Source organism: Thrips palmi, unplaced genomic scaffold (genome assembly GCF_012932325.1).
Source record: "Thrips palmi isolate BJ-2018 unplaced genomic scaffold, TpBJ-2018v1 HiC_scaffold_1, whole genome shotgun sequence".
NCBI lineage: Eukaryota > Metazoa > Arthropoda > Insecta > Thysanoptera > Thripidae > Thrips > Thrips palmi.
Genome location: NW_023144620.1, coordinates 6531298 through 6548184, shown reverse-complemented (window position 1 = coordinate 6548184; position 16887 = coordinate 6531298). Strand labels below are relative to the sequence as shown.

At 64.4% G+C, this 16887-nt stretch overlaps 1 protein-coding gene across 1 annotated transcript in view; it reads right to left on the bottom strand.

Annotated features, from left to right (window-relative positions):
* The window catches only part of LOC117639961 (serine/threonine-protein kinase SIK1), a 41097-nt gene that overhangs the window by 19242 nt on the left and 4968 nt on the right, over positions 1 to 16887 (bottom strand). The window contains exon 2 of the mRNA XM_034376074.1: positions 13180 to 13514. Coding sequence (XP_034231965.1) covers positions 13180 to 13323 — 144 coding nt within the window. The 5' untranslated portion in view covers positions 13324 to 13514. The remainder of the gene's footprint in view (positions 1 to 13179; positions 13515 to 16887) is intronic.

Here is a 16887-nt window from a genome sequence, read left to right as displayed (position 1 = left end):
GGTCCTGGTGGCGTTCCAGGGGGCAGGCGGGTGGTGGCGGGCAGCTGAAAGTGGAGATTGTGACCGGAAGTCATAGCACCAGGGTCTCGCCGGGCGTCGTGCAGTGCTCTGCGCCGCTGCTCGCCGCAGCCCAAGTTGGCCCTGGAGTCGGCCAGTGGGCGCTGGAGAGGTTGTTGTGCCTTTCGTTCCGCGGGGAGGCGCGATGTAATCGGCCGCGAAAGCTTTCGGGAGTGAGCACGCCGAGCGGGGACCGCGGGGAAGGGGTAACGTGGCAAGGGGTTGGCGGCGGGGGGACCGCGCACCGCGCACGCAAAGGGCAAACGGGGCGCACGGTGTGCCGCACACGCGGCCGCAGAGGAGGGCCCAAAGGCCCACAGGCCCAAAGGGCACACAGGGCTCAAGCACGGCCCCGCGGAGGGCTTCGCAAGACTTTGGCGGCGCATTGCTGCGTGTAGTGTACCTGCCGGGGAGGGGCTACGCATTGGAAATCCATGTAGGGTGCGAAAATACAGTGGAGGGCCCTCCCGGCGCCGCAAACAAACACCCGGCCGTACCTCTCCGCCAGGCTTCGCAGCCGCCGCCGCCCACGCCCCACCCCCGTCCCGCCCCGCACCGGTTCTCGGCTCCTGCACTGCGCACTGCCAATGGAAATGCAACGACCCTAGACGGCGGACGGCGGAGCGACCGATCCAGAGCCGCAGACTTTACTCTGGCACGGCGAGAGAGTTTGAGTCAGCAGAGTGAGAGGGTGTCATCCTACACAGACACACACACACACACACACACACACACACGTCCGCCTGCGCACGCACACACCCGCGCGCATTCGCACACAGACACGCGATAACCGGCGGCGCGTCCATTCTGATTCAATAAACAAGCCCGTCAATGATAGCTCGGCGCGAATGCGTGGGCGAGGTGGGCGTCGTTCGGCCGATATGCGGAGCCGACTGTATCGGCCCGCACAGCACTGCAAAGCCCGCCAGCCAGCGTGCGGCTCCATCGCCATTCATCGTCGATAAAACATTGGCCACGCCACTGGCGCGCGGCCCGCCAGCCCGCCGCGTTCCAGGAGATAAATATTGCAGTAATTGGAGGGTCGCTTGATGATTGGGCAGCCAGAAGCGGGCTGCAGGAACAGCGTCGATTCAATTTCTTTGTTTTGTTTTTTTCGGGTCCAGGCGGCATGCAGTCCGCGCCACCCCCGTCCTCTTTAGTGCTGGCGGCACTCGCGGCACTGCATGATAATTACGAAAAATGACGGCGTTTGTGCTCCACTTGGTGGAGGGGGCGGGGTGCTCGAAGTGGGGTGGGGTGCTGGGAGGGGGATGACACACAGGCAGATGGGGGACTGGGGGACGGCGAGCAGCGCGCGCGGCCTCGGATTGGAGGCACACAAGGGCGGGTTGGAGATGGCCTCCACGTCCACGGGGGCCACGAGGGCGCGGACAGAGGTGACAGACGACATGCCTCGGGATTGTTCTGCGAGGCTTTCCACGCGCGCGATGAAACGAGCAAGAGTCGGCACGGCGCGGCGGCGCGCGCAACCTCTGGGTTCTGGGTAAACACGATGCACGGAGCACCGCGGAGCACGCCGCCGACGCGACGGCACATCGTGGCGCGGCGTGCACACACTGATAACGGCTGACGCGGCCCTGGCACCATCACGCAGACAGTCTCAAGGAAACCGACAGACGGAGGAAACGCGATCCGAAACAGCCAGTCCGTCGAAGAGGGGTCAAACCGAAAGTTTTTCGGGGAGCGTGTGGGAGAGGGAGGTCGTTTTGGCCAGCATTCCGCACGAGCGCTTTACCGCGCTGGAATTACGGCAGCGAAGTGGAGTAGCGTCCGGCCACACGATACCGCGCCATCCCAGTCTGCGCATCCCCCCCCCCCCCCCCCCCCCGGCCACCGCCACCGCCGCCACTCGGTCAACCCTTGGAGCCGGCGCGGCGAAGGGGATGTATCGTGCGGGGCGCCCTTGTCGATGGAACCCTCGTCCGTCGCCCCCTCCCTTTCTCCATCCCCCACACTGTACACGCGTCATCTGTACCCGCAGCGCGGAGCAGCGCGGCACGGAAGCAATATCGAACTACGTGCGGCGCCGTGCGCGAAGAAGCGCCAGCCAAAGTGGCGAGGCGGTGCCAAGAGATAGGCCGGCGCCGGGCCAACCGGGCCAACGCTGTAGAAAGTGCATGCTGAAGAAAGCGTCGAGGAATGCGGCTCCGTTGAGGGGGTGCTGGACGCAAAAGCCAGCCCAAACAACGATAACATTCGCCACCGTTTCGAGCAACCTTGCGGCAAGACTGCTCCCGAAACAAAGCGAGTGATTACCCTCTAGCCTCACACCGTTCGCAGCTACCGGTGTTTGCGTCACCGCCACGCCGCCACGTCTGAAGTACACCCCGCCGCAAAAAAAAGCGGCCCGCCCTTTCTTACGTTTGGCTACTCCTATAAAGCTTTCGGGCGCCGCAGTGTTCGCCGCGCGCCCGCGACAAAAAGTTGCCGTTTCTTTCTCTTTCCATGTACGGTTTCCTGGCGAGACCGTTCGGCTTGTTCCTGGGCGCCGGCAGCGGTGCCAGCGCAGGCGCCTCGTCTCTTGTCACGGGGTTTCTCCCTTTCTTGCTCTCTTTCTGTCCTACGGCGTGCAACGCCAGGGCAGAAAACAACGTACAACGGAATGCTGTGCCAAATTTCTTGCTGATGAGGCAAGGAAGTTTTTGCTGGGAGTAACCGGGAGTTGAATCTTGAAAAGAATCAATGGGGTTCACTTTTGAGTTCGGTCCAGCGGGGCCCGTTCCCTGTCAACACCGGCGCATTCAGGCTCGAGTAGAGAGGCCGCGCGTTGCAACCGGTTGCGACGACGCCATCAAACTGCTACACTTTACTCACTCCGCGAGTCAAGTATCGCTCGGCGCCTCGGAATGAATGGGAGAAATAAAACGATTCGTCCGGAAGGCGCGTGGATGGCGGCGGTGGCGGTGCCACGGCACCACACACACACCGGCGCCCCCCCCCCCCTCTTTTCCCCGGCCGGTCCCGCGCTGACGCGGCTGACGTCAGAGGATGCCGCAGCCGGTGGCGGCCCGCTCGCTAGCTCTCTGCCCCACTGTAGGGCTGCGTCCACCGTGATGGAGGGCCGCGGCAGGCCGATTCCGAACAGAGTTTGTGCATATCTCTCTCTCTCTCTCTCTCTCTCTCTCTCTCTCTCTCTCTCTCTCTCTCTCTCTCTCTCTCTCTCTCTCTCTCTTGCGTGGGGCGCGCCGCGGGGGAGCGAGAGAGACAGAGCGACGAAGGTGCTGTCGGGAAGCAGCCGGTGCTCGCCGCTGGCAGACGGCCCGGATCGGAACACGGCGCCGCTCCGCCGCCCTCTCGGGAGGACCTTTGGGGGAATATTAGCTGAGACGGGCCAGAAGAGCAAGGTGGGCAGGCCAAGGCGAGGCGGCGAGGCGGCAGGCCCACTGGACCACTGCGGCCTGCTCGGGGTGGCCTGGGATCGATGCCAGTGATTGGGAGGTTGAGCAGCCCGGCCAGGCCCAGCAGGCCCAGCCAGGACCAGCAGGCCCTGATGGGGCTCAAAGGGATCAGCGGGGCCCTGGACACAGACGCAGCACTCTCGGCTCGCCGCCCTCAACAACGAGGGCGAAAACTTGGAAGGAAAAGTGACGGGGGATCATTGTATGGGGAAAAGTGCTGAAAGTGGCAAAGTCTCCGTCGCTATTTTATTATTTTCTCTCACGACGTTTGTTCCCCCGGGGCGAGGTTCATTTTTGTAATCAAATAAAAAACGTAACAAATTGGGTCCATTTGTTGGGGCAGGGCACGCGGCCCACACGTGGCTCGGCAGGCGGGGCGGGGCGGGGCGGGGCGGGGCGGGGCGGACGCACGTCGACAGTCGCGGTGTCGCGGTCGTTAATTTATCTACAGCGGCACGCGGGCAGGGGGAGGGGCGGGGGCAGGAGGACGAAGGTCGAAGGGGGCCTAGAGGAGGAAGACAGGGAGCGAGGGGGAGGCTGCGGAGTCTGCGGGAGCCTCGTGGGCGGTACATCATTGACGCACGCGGCGACATTCTAAACAAGAATCCTCCAACTAGCGGAGCGGCGAGAGGCAGCCAGGCATCGCCGCATGCAATATGTATGGCGACACGTCAGGGCGACGGCCCCGTCGGCCCGTCGGCGCGGGAAGCGCGGCCGGCGCGGTGGGCAAAGCCTGGGCACAGCGTCGTCCTGGCCGTCCCGGAGTCTCGGCGGCGTTGTCCGCGCGACGCCATGACAGCCGTGTCCTGCCAGAGGCAGTCCTGCCCTACTCCGCCTCGCGGGAAAAGTGGCGGCCGCGGCGGCCAGCAGGCTCGCTTCCAACAGTGTCTCTCCCAGCCCCATGAGTGCGAGAGAGAAAAGCGACGTTCGGTTCCCTCGGCTCCCTTCTTCCCCTGACAGTGTGGCGCAGCCGCGGTGTGCTTCACCCCGCGAATCTGCCCGCAAGTACCACCCCGCGCCCGTCCGCTCTCCGAGCAGGGCGAAGCAGGGCCTGCCGCGCCGCTCGGCCCGCCGCGAGCGTGACTTTTAGCAACGACGAGATGATTGGGGACTCGCGATATTTCCCGGCCCGGCGCCCTCAAGGGCCTCAAGGGCTCGGGGAGCCTTATCGGAGGACAGGAGGGCTGTGCGAGGCAAAGGGAAAAGGGAGGGGGAGGGGGGAATCTGCGACCTTAATCTGTCCGCGCAGCAGCACCGCCGCGAGTCACATGGAAATTCCACCGAAACAAATGATTTTCATTTTATATTCCGCGCGGGTCCTCAGAGAGGAAACCAAAACAAAAGGAAAGAAGACGTTTGCTCGTGCCTTGTCTTTCTTTCCAGCCCTGCACTAGTGAGTGCACAGTGGGATAGGTGCGCGGCCCGCACTGTGTATCGACGGATTTCGCGTGTACGCGTCACGGCGCGCGGTGGACAACATTCAGATTCCTATCCGGGCTGCGGTCGCGGCGGGTCGCGGTGTCGCGGTGAAGAGACGGACCCCGCTCAGTAAAGTGTACAGTCCATGTCGCCCACACGCAGAGCCTGCAGCACTCGATGTGATGAACGCGACGAAAAATCGATAAACGCTTCGCCAGCGGTGTGCATTGGGTCTGCAGCAGCCGCCTCCCGCACAGTCGACGTCGCCGACGTCAGCGGCGAAGCGTTTGCGATGGTTCGCAACAAGTTGCAGCAGGCATTATTCGTTTGAAATACCGCACGCCTGCAGTGCAGGCTGCAGGGACACTGCCGCCGTCCTTTCGCGGCCGCGCCCCGCTCCACCCCGCGAAGCACGTAGTCCACCATAGTCTGTTCCGCTCGGACGAACGCCGTCGGCAACTTGAGCTCGCAATATCCTTCGGACTGCAGGCTGCCTCCGAACAGTGTTATTTTCGGTCTGTCTCTCTCGCTCTCACGGGGCGTCCCGTGAGGGTGCGAGAGAGACAGAGCCGTCACGGCGCCGCGAACCGCCACGCCACTCGGCTGTCGCATTAGCCCGTGCAGCGCCGTCGATTAGTGTCCGGGAGCCCGGCCGGCGCCGCGGCGAGGGAACAGGGTGTGGTGGGTCGGCCCCGGCCAGGCCCGACCGTCGGCTCCGGCGTGGCTCGCGGCTGGCGGCTGGCGGCTCCAGCCCGGGCGGCGGGCACCACCACCAGCACGCGCGTCCTCGCGTTGCCTACCTCGCAGGCTGCCTCGCAGCCACCCGCCCCAGCCTCCAGCCTTCCTGCCGCCGGCCGGCGGATCCAGGCCCCAGCGGAGCGCAGCGGCGCAGAGGGCAACTAGGTCACCTCGCAGCAGCGTGACTCCGTGACTCACTCCGGACGCATTAGTACCCAGCGTCGGCCTGTCTGTGACGGCCTGTCTGTGACGGTGCGGCGGCGGCTCAGGTGGCGCGGCCTGTGACGTCTCGGTTCCGCTGCTGCACCGCGCGGACGAAGGAGAAGAAGGAGAAGAAGGAGGAGGTGGGCGCGCCACTTTACCAAGTATGCAAAGTCCCGGGCGACGCCGCCCCCGGGAGCCCGAAGGACTTACGGAAAATGGCCCCCCACCTGGGCGGGACGCGGTGGAGCGGCACTTTGCTGCAGGACATCAAGAGGGGCGTCGCCGCGGAGGCGCCGCACCGTCCCCAGCACTCCCAGCAGTCCGCGGGGCATTATTTCCACGTCACCGCCGGGCACCATGACGACCATGGCAACGTCACAAAGGGCGTCATTAGCACGTCACCACGGCGTCGCTAGCAGTGCAGTGGAAGGCCGGCCCGGCCCAGCGGGGCCATTAGGCCCGTGTGTGGCGTGGCGGTGTGCGGCACGGTGCGCGTCCGCACGGCACGACGGCACGGGCACCGCGGCGTGGCGGCCGCGCTGTCGCCTTGGCTGCGCCATGGCTGCGCACAGCGCGCTTCCGCGATGGGGGAGGGGGGGGGGACGCCGCGCACCGATCACTGCACGCAACCTGGGGACGCCGTCGACGCGGCGCCGCGCGCGTAGTCTCATAAAATTGTCAAGCGGGTTGTTATTGGACCGCGCGGCCGTTATGCCTGGCGTGCCGGCCACGGCTGCGCTGCTCGCCGTGCCCTTGCCGCGCCCCCAGGGCCCTCTGGGCGTCTTCGCGGTCGTACGAGCGCTTTATGGACCATCTTCCTCCGGCCGTCCTCGCCGTCGCCGTCCTCGCTGCCGAGGCTCCGGCCGCGACTTTCGCTCCGCGTCGTACCGCGACAGCCGAAATAGCGTGAACGGCGACGCAGCGCAGTCTCTCTCGCACTGACGCGGCGTCCCGCGCGGGAGCGAGAGAGACAGAACGACCACAGGGCTGGTGGTGGGGCGCTTGGCGCCGGGGCCAGCCGCCGGTCGGGGGATGCCCCGGGACGCCGCCGTCGGCCGGCCTTGCGCAGGGACAGGGCCGAGCGAGCACCGCGCGCTGACTCAGCAGCGGCCAGGGCGCTCTGTGACTCCGACTCCGCGGCGCTGTGTTCTCGGCGAGAGCTCATTACCGCCGAGATTTAGAGCGCTCCGCCCCCGCAGTCGCCATCGCCAGCTTCGTCGCCCGCCGCGCCCGCAGTGTCTAGCGCGCCAGCGCGCCCACGGCCACGAGCATTGTTTTCTATTTACACGCCCCCGGAGTCATCACGGCCTGGAGGAGAGAGAGAGAGAGGGAGGAGGAAGGACCAGAGCCCCTCACCGAGCCGAATCGGCCCCGCGTCGGCCGCATCTGCGAAGTCCATGATGCGCGTGCGTTGGCGCCAGAGGAGGTACTTCCTCAAGAGTAAGTGTCTCGACAAAGCTGTCGCCCCGCACCCGAAGCCGGTAGTGCGACCTACTTTGTCCGCCCAGTGTCGCGGCGCCGCGGCGTCTACCTCGCGAACTCTGCACTATTCTCTGCTTGACAGCGTCCTGGCCACGTCCTGGCCGGCCCGGCCGGGAAGGGAAGGACCGGGGAGCCGCGCCAGCGGGGCGGGACGGCGGGACCGGGCAGGCCTGGGCGGGGCAGCCAACCACAGCCCACAGCGCCAGCTTGGCCGCCACAAGGTGAACCCTCCAATGACGTCACCGCCGCCTGGATGAAAGCGCCGGCCAACAAAAGGCTGTAAAAGGGTCGCGGCGTCGCGACGGCCGGCCGTCTCGCTCTCTCTCTCGCACTTCTGGGGCGTCCCGTGGGGGTGCGAGAGGGACGGGGCGACGAAGCCCTGCCTTGCTGGCCAGGGCACGAACGCGTCGCGGCCCCGACGTGCGTGCGCACAATTTCACAGCCCTCTTCTTCAATCGCGAGTCTCATCTCAGTGGCGATGTTGTTGTTATTGTTGTTGTTTGTTCGCCGTCGCCATGGCAACCCGCCGATGTGCATCCACTCGGCCGCGACACTGATCGCCATTCGACAGGATGACTGAAAGCGACGCGGCGGAAAGAGTAGCGCTGTTGCGTCATTGGGCGCGCGGGTCCTTGCTAGTCCTTGCGACGGAGACGTCTCCTTGGACTTTGCGCGCGCATCGCGGCGTCGCGGCATAGCGGCTTCACCGGCATCCTTGGCTGCCAGTCCCTTGTAAGCCCGGCTGCGCGTGCGCCTGCACCCGAAGCTCGGTCTGGCCGGCCGGGCTCACCACCACACCGTATTGCGACACCACGGCGCAGGCGCACAGTCGTCGACCAGTTTCACTACAAAGTTAGTCGGCCGAGTTGAGGCGCTTCCCCACCGCTAATCATTCAAACGACATGCAAACCGTTCACCGCCGCCGCTGCGTTGCTGCTCGCCACGGCACGGCCCTCATTAAATCTCAATGCCCCACTACAATTTGCGTCCCGATCCGCCCTGTAATTCGATCCCAATCCCCCGGCCATCAAAACGGATCTCGCGCCGGAGCGAGAGAGAGAGAGCGACAGAGGTAAATAGAGAGGGGCGGGCTTAGGCTACGCGGCGGTGTGGTCGGGGCGTTCGGGGTGTGCCCGTCGTCCTGGTCCGTGACCCGCGCAGCGTCCGCCGGCCTCCGGGTCGACGGGGTGGTGGTGGTGGCGGTGGCGGTGCGTCCGCGCGGCCGGCCCGCCGTCGCGCGTCACTGCACGGAGAAGAGCACCACCATAATCGCACGGCTGTCGCGCGCCTTTCATAGTGCAGCAGCAGTGCCCCGCATTTGCTTTACAAATGTCGGCGTCGCGGCGGCGGAGCCTTGCAGTGTGTGTACGCGGGCTCCACGTCAGAGCGCTGCTTTCAAAGCGGGGCACAAAAAGAACTAATTAACCACAAGTGGCGGACTGGCGCGTAATAAGGGCTCCACTTTAGTCGCCTGGGGAAAGGAAAATAAAGTCAATTGGGAAGTTAAATCGAGCGCGTGTGGGCGGGGCGAGGCGGGGCGAGGCGGGCGGGGCGGGGCGGGGCGGGGCCGGGCGGGGCGGCCCGCGCCCGCGCCCGCGATGATAAAGGCAAGCGACGATCGCAATTAGACGGAGTAATGGTGTCCCCGAGACCGGGCTCGAGAGTAACGGTCTCCGCCACTCCAAGATTGTCATTTGAGACCGAAAAAAAAGGAAATTAATACGTGTTTTTAAAAGTGTTTTCAGTCTCCTTTTTTGTGCCGTTTTTTGACAGTTGTTGAACGAGACGAGATTAGGACGCATGGAATAGGTAACCCGGTCTAGACTGGCGGGCCGCTAGATAAGACGCGACCCCACGCACCTCGCGCCGTCTGACGCAGAGAGGCTGCAGTGAGATTCCCGACAGCGCTGTCTCTATCCGTCTCTCTCGCACTCGCGGGGCGTCGCGCAAAGGTGCGAGAGAGACGGAGTGACGAAAACGGCGAGCTCCGGAATGAGCCGCATCGCAGGCCGCATCGCAGCTACGCCGTCACCGCCCTTCGTTTTGCTTTTTATCTGGGCCCAGCTGGGAGGCTGGCACGCCTGTCGGCCGACCGGCCGGCGTCGGCGGCGCTCGCTTCGAGAAGTCGAAAACTCGAAAACAAACTCGCTAATTACTATTGGCCAAGGCGAGGGCGGGGCGGGCGGGGCGCCAGGCCAGCGCGTGAAGAAAAGGAATGGAAAGGCAAGGAAGGCCCGTTTCGAGTCATTTGCTTCCCATTCAGCGACCTCTGCCGCCCTCCAGAGTGTCTCCAGACTCATTCCGCGCGCCGCGACTCGCCGCTCCGTCTCTCTCGCACTCGGCGGCCGCCCCGCGTGGATCTGCGCGAGAGGGACAGAGACGGAGCCCAAACGAGTCTCCGGAATCGGTCTAGCCGCCGCGCCGTTCGGCGGCCGAGGTCACCTTCCACTCTCCACTGGCTGGAAAGTCGATAGGGCGACAGTTGACGCACCGCGTGCTGATGTGTATGTGTGTGTGTGTGTGTGTGTGTGTTTGGTGAGTGTGTGTGTTGGTGTGTGTGTATTCGGCAGCCCGTCCGCGTGGCAGTGTGCCACATAACCCCCTGACACTAATTACGGAGCTTGTTGTTGTTACCGTTCTTTGTCGACTAGACTCCGCTTATCACTGCACGATGACCGTTCACGTCGTTCACGTCTTTCATGTCGTCCACGACGTCCACGTCGATCGTTCACGCGGTGTTGGCGGTATCGAACCGCGTGGCGTCGCGGCTCCGACGGCACGCAACGCCATCATCAAGGCCGTCCTCCTCCAAACACTTTCCCAGGAGAGGCAGCTCTTCGACGTGCCCGTCGACTCGTCCGCCGCGCCGCGCCGCGCCACTGTACGCAACACACCGTTGGTGTTGCTGCCGTCATCCCAAAAGGCGAGCGGGCTTTTACTTTCAATTATTCATTCCATCCGCCGCGCGCGATTTTTTATTGTTCCGGAAGACAATAAAATGGAAGAAGACGTACGCAGCTCGATGACTTTCAGTTTCCCCTCTCAGGAAATAAAACGAATGCAGAATGGGGAACGGGTTTGCCGTCCGTGCAACGCGAAGGCGCGCGAAGTGCACTGGGAAGGCGGAGTGCCGCCGCGAGCGCGCGAGCGCCAGGAATGCGGAAACGGAACCGGGTGCCAAAAATCGCACGTCGGATGAACAATGCCTCGTTGTGGTCGCGACACAGATGACGCGCTCCCACGGACCCGCGACGATAAACAACAGCAAAAACGTCAACAAAAACAAAAGGGCCCCTCCGTGCGCGGTGCGCGCTGCGCCGCGGTATCTCCGATCGTGTGCGCACGGCCGCGTGAAAACTCGCAGTCACGCGTGACGCGAGCGCCGCCTCGCGTGCGGTGGCGTGCGGCGCCAGCGCGACCCTCTGCCTCGTTAAAGGGTTAAAAGGCCGTGCCGCCCGGCCGCCCTGTCTCTCTCGCACTCGCGGGGCGTTTGGACGCGAGAGACAGCGCGACGCGGTGCGACGCAACACTGGGGCAGCAGCCGACCCCGCGGAATCACACGAGCCGGCCGGCCGGCCCGGGCCGAGGAGATACTACACAATAAAAGCGATTTTTACGATTCGGCCGCCGAGTTGTTTACACGCTGTCCATGTTCGGCTGGGCGAAAGTTTGCTCCGCCGACCGCTGGCTGACCGAGTTTGCGGCGACTTTGACGGCGTGCTCGGGTCGGCGAGGCCGCGCCGCAGTGCGACAAGCAGCCCGGGATGCAGCACGGCGGCGGCCCAGCCAAAGCCAGCCGCGCCGCCGCCAAGCACGCCCTGACCGCCCTCCCGGCGGTGGCGGTAAACTCGGCGGGGAAATTTCCCGGAGGCCGAAAAGTACACAGCCTCGGCCACGGCAGTCACGGTGGCGCGGCATGGGCGGCGGCGTGCTCGCGGCCCGCGGCCGGGAAGCCCTGGCGCGCCCCGGCGACACATGTGTGCGAGCGAGAGAGAGAGCGAGGGGGAGGCAAGGGAGGGACGGAGAGAAAGGATGGGTCGAGGCTCTGCTGGTAGCCGTCACTCAGGCCGGCCGCCGCTCCATTCCATGATGGCCGCGTGACGTCACAAGGGGCCAACCAGGGGCCGAGGCGGGGGGAGCAGGGGGAGGCCCCAGTGGGGGCAGGGGGGGGGGGGAGGCGCATGCAGAATGGATGGCCCACCCCTTGTCGCGGTCCAGATTGAAAAGGGCCTTGTGGGGGGCGGTGCCGGGGCGGTGCCGGCACTGCGATTGCCTACGTGACCCGCCTCCGGCCGCAAGCCGTGCCCCGCCATGCTAAATGGCGCTCGAGGTCCTCCAATATGACAACATGACAGTTCGTGAAACGAGTGGCATCAAGTTGGCCGCACACTGTCACTAAACAAACTAGTAAATTTAACACACGAAAAAACCCGCGTGGGTTTTAAATTGTTTTGAAAAGTAATTGTTTGTTTGTTGTGGAAACAGTGCGCAGACATCCATTGTGCTCGCGGACCAACCGATCTCTATTGAGCGAGCGGCCGTCCTGCCTGCGCGGATTAGCCAAAGACAAACCGCCCACGAATGTCCGCGCGAAAAGAGAAATGTGCTTCAGCCCGCCGCTTGTGGCGGAAAGGGCCGCTTTGCGCGCGCCGTGAGATATGCGGCCGCGTTCCGATGGGCCCGGTGGCGGCCGGACCGAACCCCGAACCCCCGAGCCCCGACCCGAACCCCGACCCGAAGTTGGGTGACGGGTCGGGCGGGCCATCCATTCTAGGCGCACAGGTGGCGTTGCTGGTGTTGCTCCTCCAAGCTGATGACCGGCAGGTGCGCCGAGTGAGTGGTGTACAGGTGCAGGGCGGATCCAGACCCGGCCAGAGGGAGGGACAAAGTAGCACCTTTTGCCACTCTTTTCAGTTTTCGCCAACACACTACACACACTGTTCAGTCTTGCCAAAAGATGGTCGGCTATTGCGTGATGCCTGCTGTCGCTTCATAAAGGACGGCGTGCGTCACTGGTCTGCGCCCGGACAGCGGGGCTGGGAGAGGAGGGAAGTCGACCGGGGGGCCGGGCAGGGCGGCCAGCCCGGCAAGTACGTCAGTAGTGCCATCTAGCCTGCCCCCCCCCCCCTCCCCCGCCGCCTCCACGCTTCAATCTATGCCTTTTGGCCGAAATCGCGGAGAAAGAAAGGCCATTGTGCAACAACTGTGCGATAGCTATTGTCATGTGAAAATTCTAAGCTTTCAATAAAAGACAAATAACCTTTAAAAATAGAAAAGCTGCAAAAATTCCCAAACTAACTTTGATTCTCGCGTAAATTTGAGGAAGGCCAACTCCGGACAGTGGGCGCGGCCGCGCGGCTCGAGTTCAATTAATTAGTTGAACCCCGCGCGGGGTTCGGGTTGCCAAAGCGGGACCGGCGGGATGGTGGGAGCAAGCAGAAACGCGACACGATGATTTAGCGAACAGCGAGAACAGAAATTAAATCCTGATTTAAAGCCGTCGCACTGTTTCAAGGGATTAATTTAAAGAGACCGGTGACTAAAGTGAGCAATGATTGTTTTCTTTGCGGCTATTTTTCGCAGGCGAAGGGAATGGCGCGGAAAGGCACTGGAGCCTCGCAGACAGGTTCTTTGCCATTCCCATGCAGCCCATTATTGGCGGCGTTGTGTTGCAGTGACGCACGCCGCTCCGCCACGGCACCAGGGCACCGCGGCACCGCGGCAGCGCGGCACTACCATTGCATGGGCTTATCACTGAAGCAATAACCCGCGGCGCGTGGGGCTTGGTGGGCGTGCTGGTGGTGGGGCACGGCCGGCCACAATGCTTTGTCGCTAGGGAGGCGAGGACCCACCCACTCACCTCAGTCTTGGTGATGCGGTGCCGGGCGAGCTTGACCACGGCGAAGTTGCCCTTGCCGATGGTCTTCTCGATGTCGTAGAAGCCGACGCGGATAGGGTTGCCCCGCAGGGCCCCCTTGCCGTCCGCGCTCCTGTCCGACGACATGCTGGCCTGGCGTCAGTCCGTCGTCCTGCCGTCCAGGGCGTGGTCCTCAACACCGCCGCCGTCGTCCGGCCGTCGTCTGTCCCGGTGGGGCGGCGGCATCCTGGCCGGCGGGAGTGGAGCACCTCGCCGTCGACGCCACCATCACGGAGCGGAGCAGCACGCTACCGCCGGTCGCGCACCGCGTGCTGCGCCTGGAAAAGAAGAGCGTGGGGTTGAAGAGGTTTCCGCGCTGCATCGGGCCATCGGGCCCCTCTGCGTCCCGGGGCGCCCCGCGCCACGCCGGCCTCATGCCTTATTTCGAAGTGATTACTGCCGACTGCCCCTCCCCTCCCGTTCCCATTGACGCCGAGGCACACTGGCAAGGAGGCGATGAATACTGCACGCCGCTTAGTCCGCGGATGCAGGGAGCGGAGCGGCGCGGCGCGTCCGTGGTCCGCATGCTGCATCATGCAGTGCTGGTAGCACATCCGAATCCGTCCTCGTGCGTGTCGCGTCGCGGCCTTCCTGGCCGCAGCGCACCTGCCAGGAAAACCATGTCGACGACACCGGCGCGGCGCCGGCCTCGGGGAACGCGTCCTCCCACCACGTTCAGGACCTCGAGGGCCTCGAGCAGCGTTTAATTGGCGCGCCCTTTGGTCCCTCTGAGGGCCGGGCATGTTGGCACGCTGGGAGGGCTAATTGCAGTGCAGTTGCAGTGCAGTCACCGACCACCGACCTCCGCGATGTCCGCAGCGCGCCGCGGCGTCTCGCGAGTCTCGCGGCAGCTGGGTCGCATTGCCATAAGCAGCGCGCTGCGGACAAAAAAGGCGCTCGCGGGCGCGCACACACACTAACGCACACACACGTACACGTCGCCGCCCACGGAAGGGGCGTGTGGAAGAAGGGGATGCTCAAAGAGAAAAGTTTCCCTCCTACGCGCGGATTTCGAAAGAGCGCGGTCGGTTCGAGTTGCCGCCGACTCTTGGACACCCTACACCTCCTCATCACGTCCACACCCACGCGCGCTGTCGCGTCGGCGGCGTCGGCGGGTTTTAATCCTGGGGTGAATCAGCGCGGACAAGGCAGCTGAGGCCTGGCCGCATGCAGTGACCCCCGCCAATGGGGTCATCGGAGTGCAGCACGGCGCCGACCGCCACACCGACCGCCACGGCAACACACCGGCCGGCCTGGCTGGCCTGCCAGGGCCACGCGCCGCCGCGGGCCGTCGCCGCCAACGCGGCCGCCACGCCGCCAGTCCGCCAGCCAGCCACCAAAACAAAAGCAGTGCCTCCGGCCCTCCAGCCGCCTCCAGCCCTCCGGCCCCCGCTGGGGCGCAAATGACAACAAGCGGGCGGCGCGACACGGGGAAGTACACTGGGAGGTACACGACGCACAACACACGACCCGGGCCGAGGCGACATTACATATTTTCCAGGCCGCGCGGTCATGTTGAACGTTTCGCGTTTTTTTCCTCCTCTCCGCCGCGCTTCACTCCACGTTCCGCGACAGCAGGTGCCGGTTCCGCAATCTCGCTGCACGATAGGCTGGCGGGGGCGCGCCTCGGGGGCGGGGGTTGGGCGGGGCGGGGCCGGGCCTGCACCGAGATAGCAGGGGTGGTTGCAGATTAGATAGCTGCGCCGTGTTTTAGTGCCCAGATTCCGACGCGCCGGATTTGCCTATTTTCAGCGGTACAGCCCGTGGGGCGCGCAGAGAAGAGTCCTTAGTGCAGAGGGGGGGGGGGGTATTCTGGATCCGCCCCTGGCCAGGCAAGAGGGGAGCCAGACGGAAGTCTGGGTGGAAACCGTGGAAAGTATAGCACGGTGAAAGTGAAGGCGTAAGACCCGTGCCATACGCCACGGTCCCCGTGCTGCGGGAAGTGAAGAGCGGCAAAAGTACAGGGCAGGCGACCGAACAGGCGACGGGGCAGCCTCTCCACGGCTGGGTGCATCGGGCGGCCCGCGTCCTGTTCGGCCTCGCCGCCAGGCCGCGGCCACTCCTACTAGATTTCAATGAGGGGGAGGGGGCAAGGACAAGTGTGCGGACGGACAGCCGGCCGGACGGACGGACGGAAGGACGGGCCGGGTCGACGGACCAACACAAGCGTCGAGAGCGGTGCTACAGCACGTCCCGACCGAACACGCGCACTCACACAGACTCACACAGACTCACACAGCAGTGGACGCTGCTGGTGACGCCACTTGGGCTGCTGTACAGCCGCGTCACCGCGACTGCGACGTCCTCGTCCTCCCAGCGGCCTGCCCAGCCTGCCCGTGCACGGCCCGTGGGCCTGGCGGCCGGCCTAGCGCGACCGACCGACCGGCCGGCACAAACGGCGGGGAAAATCGCCGTCGCGGACGTGTATGGTGTATGGGCGAGATGACGGGACAGTTTAGAGGCGGGTCGAGAGTGCCGAATCCTTGCAGGGTCCTCGAGTGACGCCGAGAGCGCCGTGCCTGCTCCGCTCGCCCACGTCCAGCCGCCACCTCGTCGCCGACGACCGACCCATGCACTGCGGCAAGCTGACTCAGAGAATCGCTGACGGTCGGTTTCCGTCCACCAGAGCGATTCCTCGACCAATCACGCTCCTCTCAATCAGTCTGCTGCTCGGCCCTTTACTCGGTCACAGTGTCATTACCGGCTTATCGGCACTTCTTTTTATCGTCTCGATTTAAAGCCTCGTCCTTGCCGTGTCTCCTCCTCCCCTCCTCGCCTCCTCGACCTCTTCGTCATCGTCGCACCCGTCCTTTGTGTGTATACAGAGACAGAGATAGCGCCTCGACAGAGCCAGGTGCGTTGAATGCTGCCGGTGACGTCCTCGCCGACCCCGCCGTAATCTTCCACGATTTGCCTCGTCGCAAAGGAGAATCAATTGTGTGCTATTTCGGTGTTCTTGCCGTTCTTGCACTCCGGCACTCCCTTCCGCCGCCCGCACGCGTCACGCGTCGCCGACGACGACGACGTTGACACGACACATCACATGGGAGAGTTTCCACTGCCCCAGCGGCCCGGCCCCGTCAAGGTGGTCCCGGTGGAACGCACCAGACGTAAGTAGTAAAGGTGCTCCATTCTGACGTGCCGCAGGGGGCCACCAAAATGGCGCCTCGTCAGAATGAACCTCGCATACTACTGACTTACTACCGCTCTCGCTGCCGGCGAGACTACTCCCCGCGCGGAGAAACTTTAGCGCTGACTTGTGGCGCCTGCAGCGCGGGGTATCCGCATGGAAATGGCTCCTCTCCACAAATGGCTGCCAGGTTGGCTGCCAGGTTTGGCTGCTAGGCTGCCAGGTTTGGCTGCCAGCTTGGCTGCCAGCTTGACTGCCGGGCACAAAGGCGACGGACGGGCAGGGCGCGCGGAGGGCGTCGGGTCGGCCGTCGGCCGGGTCGGAGAGGAAAAACTTTCCGCTCGATCGGCAACTTGCTTCCATGGCGTCTTCTGGCGGCGCGCAGGAGGCGCTGAGGTTTCGGCCGGCAGGGCTGTGGGACGTGGGCCGTGGTGGGTCACGAGGGCGGCGAGAGCGGACTGCGGCGGACTGCCAGGGTGCTGTGGCGGGAAAATTCCAAAACAATTTGACACGAGGAAAAT